Raw genomic sequence first — 6,051 nt, forward strand, 5'->3', positions numbered from 1 at the left:
TTCTTTTACATGTGTGTACAGAGAATGACGATGGAAGCATAGTCCACCAGCTCGCCATTCCAACATCAGTGAGAGTTTTATTATATTTCTTTTGAGGGAGGCGGTGTGGGAGGGTTGACGGTCACCGAATTTGAATGGCGGTCGTTAATGCTAGAAATTACGTTTTCAGCAAATATCGCACAGGCAGAAGGTGAAGGTAAAGATTAGCGTTTTAAATACTATGACAAAATAGCACTGATTCTAATGAGGTCTTCAACAAAAGAAGTGCAATAGAGTAGGCTGAGATGACCCTGATTTCTGCTCAAGCCTGACGGTGGTGCAAGCACATAAAACGATCGAGCTCTTGTGCTGCGTCCTGCCTAATACACAAACGATTATCTTTAATTGAACACCACTCTCCAAAAAAAATGTCCCTAGATCCTCTCTCCCACCCCTTCCTATAAATTTCAAACGAACAAACACCATCTGCGCATCATAGCACATCAGTCTACATTTCCTTTTTTTTTTCTCAAGATCTCCACGTGACACGTTAATGCAGCGCTTGTTATTCGTGTCGCGCGTTCAACGTAAGTGCGCAAATCACACTCTGACGGCAACAGGTACACGGAGTCAAAATTAGGACCCACAAAAAAAAAAAAACGTTCGTGCCCACCAGGTGAGGCGTCTTCTCTCTGTATAAAGACACTATGAAAACTCACTGACGAGCGGGCGCAAGCACGAAAGCGGTTGTCATATTGGAAAATAAGGCGGTTAGCGCGGCGCACCTCTGAGAAGTCCAGGCCCATTGCGGATTGCCGCTGAATCGCTGGTACAGGCAGTAGAGGTACACGTTGGTCTCCGGGTACACGACCAACTCGCCCTCCTCGGACACGCCGTGGTCGCCTTTCTCCACCGAATACAAGATGGTGGGCGGCACCTGCACTGCAGGGGACAGGCAGCCAGACTCTCGGCTCTCCTGGCGCCACGAATAGGCACCCCCCCCCCCCCCCCCCCTCGTATTCATCCCCACATGGTAATCGAACCACTATGGCGGCGCCTTCTCTGCAAAATAGTGCTAACGTGGGCTGGGTAGTAGATGTTGTATAGCTAAGTAGAGAAACAACAGTGCATGCAAAAATGAACGAAAGGAAACCGACGACGAACTTGGTCCTTCTGTTTGCCCTGTCTCACGCACTGTTAATATATTTAGCTTTCTTTTGTCCCCCAACGAATAGCGACATCGGCCTGGATTGGCTCGTCAAGAAGGTGTACTCGGCACGGCAGTCCACTTCGGGGATTAGGGACGCTAACAAGCGCCGTGCCTGGCTTTCAAGCACTCCCTCATTATACATGACCATTAGAACTTTCGTGCAAAATCCTTTGGCCGTAACCTACAGAAGTGTCCCTTCGACTCGCGCAAAGTTGCAGCCAAATAAACCATGAAAAATCAAGAAGCTAGCAAAGATGTTACTCCAAGATGTTACTACCAAAGGTGCAAGTATGTAATGTCAGCTGTACACGTTGGATTGAACGTTTTATAGCGTTACTGTCTCGATGCCAAAGACAACTGTGGTGGTAGCGAAGCTCCTGCGCGAGTCTATATTCCTTAAGATATCAAAAAAATTTTCGTTACTCTGTTGTCGTGAGAGTGTAAAACAGAACAAAACAAGAACGATTCAAAATGACATAAGATGATGTTTTTCTCCGTCTTTCATGGCTTCAGAAAAGAAAAGGCTTCGGCATATGGCCTGAAACTTGCGACGCCGGAAATTATCTAGTGTCTTTGTTTGTGACTTCCTAAAGAAAAACGCCTGTCAGTGCAAACTTGATACGGACAGGCAAAACGTGTAAATGCGAATCCGCATAAGAACAAGCTCATTTGCAAGAACATATTCATTTTGCTGTCTGGAAGCGTTGCTTTCGACTACCGATGAAATGGCAGCAGGCTAATTTTTATTGCCACAGGAAAAGTGAGCGCAGCGTTCCCACGAATCACTACCTGATTTCTCTGCAAACAATAAATTGTCCGCGGAGACACAATAGTCACCAACATTTCCACTTCCATCCAAATAAATCACTCACACTCCCTACCTGCTTGCTATTTAAAAGTACGCCACTGTATATTTGAAGTGAAGTCTTGCCAAAGTCCTTCAAGAATGACGCTGCTTTTGCTGTTAAAATCAATTCATACGTGATTAACAACGAGATCCACTATGGCTCAGCCAAAGTCCTCACGACGCCTTCTTTCAAAGGTGCTGAGAGGATATTCCTTTATATCTGCGGTTTCGACGCATTGATTGTCGAGTACAATGGCAGCATAACGTACCGCGATATTATATTGAGGGCATGAAACGAACCCTGGCTGGTACGAGAGGCGGATATGGGGGAAGGAGGGTATAGGGACACTGTCTACGATTAACGTTGACGGTATAGCGGGTGGGGTTGCTGCTCTAAGCAATGCTAAGTTCGGAAATTGAAGAACTATGTTTACTTAGTTTCCCAGCACCAGAGACCTTTTCTTTTTAATCTGAACAGTTTCCTTTAAACAAAAGTGGCTAATCAAAATAGACCGTTTCCAGCTACAGTTTTTACATGCACCAGTAAGCTGCACTATAGTACGCCTTTCTTCTTCTTCTATATTTTTTTTCTTGTCTCTTGCACATGAGAAGTTCTTCAACGTGGGCCATTTCGCAATTTGTTTACGTCCTTACTTCATCCAGACCATCGCTACCCGTGCACCGAAGTTTGCTAAAAGCTCTGTTCCCGCTCCTTGCACACGTATAGCTCTGCCATTGTGCATCTCTCAATAAATGTGTGCAGTATTCGGGTTTCGAAAACAGAATTACACCACTGGCAAGGTTATTTCTGGGTCTCTCGTGGAGTTCAGCTTTTGTTCAGGACACGTGACAGCTGTCAACAATCCAGTACGACCACGAGGCGCTAATGTTCTGAATATTCGTAAGAATAACAAAAAAAAGCTTTACTAGAAAATTATTTTTATTTCTAACAGAGTCCTCGTTTACAGAATCATAGAGTGCTTCAAAACATTTTAGGCGTACTATCATGCGCCTGGGCTCGAATTCGCAAAGTTTATCGTGCGTGAGTGCCTTCCATCATGGGTCATCGCCGCCGAGGTGGTCTCGTTATCGTGCCGATTGACATCGTGAGTGGTGGGTGCCCGAACGGCGACCACCGAGGAAACGCGTTTACTTGTAAGTAAGGTTTCGCGAATGCAGGTCCCTGTAATTTTCTTATCTCTACAGCTTGTCGGAAATACTTTGCTTTGAATTATTGGGATGACTAATATCGGCGTGTACTTTAACATCACTACCATGCTTCTTTTTTTTTTCACTTTTAATTTCCTATGGCAAGAGTTCTTGCTCATAGCGTTCTGTTTGATTCCCACAGGCTGGATGTTGGAAGCCCACCCATACCAATTCCGTATTCAAAGGGGCGACAACGACCTCCCACCTTCTCCTGATAAGTTATCCGAGATAGCGTCTTCACTACGTACATTCGGGCAAGTACTACGGCTTCGATAAGGCTTCGATAATACTTAAGCTTTGAAGAGACCGATAATTGACCAATTGAAATGTGCCTAGAGATTTCGCGCAGGAAATGGAAAAAAATTGCTTTATATCGATAGAAACGAACAAGATGTCAGTGGCTTAAAGAGTAATTCTAATTTTAAATCGGCCCACAAAGTCGCGTAAAAGTACTTGCGGTGACACTTTGTTCTGAAACTTTAGCACTAACGCATAGGATGGTCCAATGTTGTGATGCAGGTTCTTTGTACTCGAAATGCTTCATTGAGGCAAAGCCTCCGAGCACGCAAAAGAGGTCGAAGCCATTTTCATACGAGTAACACAATCACCACGTGAGCGTGCCTAAATTAATTGAAATTTAATGACAATATTTTTATTTAAGAAAGCATCCGTTATATTTTATATGCGCTTTATAACATTGCAATTCATTTTACAATGTAATTTTTGTGTATGTTTACCAACGACGCTGCCGTTGCTGAGACGAGGCAAAGGCAGGCAAGAGTCACACCTCATTGCGTAGTGGCGTTCACAAATGACTCTGTATACGCGTGCGAGTTTACGAGCGAGTCCTCCGTGTTTTGTGGTCTCCCCAGAAAATACAAAAAAAAAAAAAAACGTCAACTCGTTGGGCCACAAGGTGGTGTCGGCAGTCTGCCCTCCTGGAAAGGCAATACTTGACTGGCAAGATTTCGCTTGGAAATTACTGGAGCATGAAATACACTTCGACGGGAAACAGCGAAAGCACGTACTGTATATTATCGTGGGCGAAATTCAACAGCTCCCAAAACGTGAGTCACATGAGGACAACCTTCATAAATTAAAGATTAATTTTCTATGGCTGGGACCGCATTCTTATCTGCTTCTCTACCTCTCTGATACCTGCGCACAACTGCTACCACGCTCACTTATCCCATTTTCCAGCATAAGAATGCATAAATATACAATCGCGACTACAGATCGAAAATATATAAAATTGTTCCATGGGCATTTTGAGCGTTAACCTTTATCGAGCCATCTCAGCAGTAAACATTTTCTTGCTCTGGAAAAAGAAAAACAATAGCTGTCAAAAATCAGTTGTTGGTTTTTTTGATGTCATCCCGAAATGAAATGTACAAAAAAGTTTGTTTTCAGCTGTAGTTGCGAAGTCTCTTAATTTGGGCTATTAAAATATTCAGGCCTATTTCACTAAGATTATCTGCAATGTTTTCTTTCAGGAGACAAAAGCACTCTATAACTTACAACGCGGTGAACATCTTGTCAGATACGACTTGTCAGGTAGCTGCTGCCCCTATTCAAACAGCAAGACACCTGAACAAGGGTTTATACGCGACAAGGATGACAACTTGGGCGAAATGATAAATCTGCATGAAATCTCTGGTTCTGCACATCTTCATCTATCTTGGCGCTATTTCGTTATCATCAGAGGTCCAATTCATAAAGCTTCTCCTTCGTAAGGACTCACTGCCATTGGCCGCCTACCGTCGCTAATAGTATGTACAGTATCAGGATTAGCTAGAATTATCACTTACAAACACTTCTAGGGCAAAAACTCTGAATACGGGCCCAGATGTATAGCCATCATAACATGACAAACAGTTAATTGCATTTGCCGCGTTATGAGCCACACGTCAATAAGAAATTGACCAGACATGTTCAACTCGAAATTCCTCCGCCATCCAGTAGGCTAGCGTATAGGTTGACCTCATCCGTTTTACTATTATTATTATTTTTCAGCGATGGCACTTTCTGCACGTGCTCCTACACAGAAATATGCAGAGGCCCAAACACGTGTGAAAAGAAGTGCGTTCTCTGGGCGCTCACCGGAGAAGTTGCTCTGCTGCGAGGTCTCCAGGCAGCTGGGCATTGCGGCCGACCACTGGCCGTTGAGGCAGCGCACGGTCGCGTTGCCCACGAACTTGTAGCGGCCCAGCTGGGTGCAGCGGAAGCTGAGCCCGCTCTCGTGCGCCATCTGGGTGAGCCCGGTGACGGTGAGGGGCCGGCCCTCGTGGTGCACCACCAGGTGAGGCTTCATGGGCCGCAGAGGGCACGGCTTCAGCACTGAGTGGAACCGGCCGCCGTCTGCAGGAGAACGTTCGCTCATGTGCGCAGCGCCTCGGGAACGCGTCGCACGGTGGTCTCACAAGCGTGCGCGCGGCAAGACTGAAGAGCGGCAACCGCCAGTTACGATTCTCGCTGTGCAGTGCCTCGTCGACGTCTCCTTCCCTCACCGGAAAAGAGCAATCAAACAGTCACTACGCGATGCTCGCGAAACGATTGCCTAACCTATCGGTTCGCGTTCACGGGCGCTAATCACAGCGGTCGGCCGCGCTCCAGAGTAAGAAAGCAGAATTAGCGACTGCTCGCCTTTCCAAGAACACATGTCAAGAAGCACGCTGCCTCAAACGAGTGGACTCCGACAGACGGAACGAACGCATTGGCGGGTACCTCTTTCACGCGCGGGATGTGCGTCGTGTATGTGAAAAGCTCAGTCATGTGCAGGCAGGCCATTTGGCACGTGGCAGAAGCA

The 6,051-nt window shown here is 46.0% G+C and overlaps 1 protein-coding gene across 1 annotated transcript in view; it reads right to left on the minus strand.

Annotated features, from left to right (window-relative positions):
- LOC119451949 (locomotion-related protein Hikaru genki-like) overlaps nt 1–6,051 on the minus strand; it is a 50,529-nt gene that overhangs the window by 21,582 nt on the left and 22,896 nt on the right. Inside the window, exons 3-4 of the mRNA XM_037714507.2 lie at nt 5,346–5,603; nt 765–921 (exon numbers count right to left, since the gene is read on the minus strand). Of these exons, the coding sequence (XP_037570435.2) occupies nt 765–921; nt 5,346–5,603 (415 nt within the window). The remainder of the gene's footprint in view (nt 1–764; nt 922–5,345; nt 5,604–6,051) is intronic.

This window comes from Dermacentor silvarum, chromosome 1 (assembly GCF_013339745.2).
Source record: "Dermacentor silvarum isolate Dsil-2018 chromosome 1, BIME_Dsil_1.4, whole genome shotgun sequence".
Classification (NCBI taxonomy): domain Eukaryota; kingdom Metazoa; phylum Arthropoda; class Arachnida; order Ixodida; family Ixodidae; genus Dermacentor; species Dermacentor silvarum.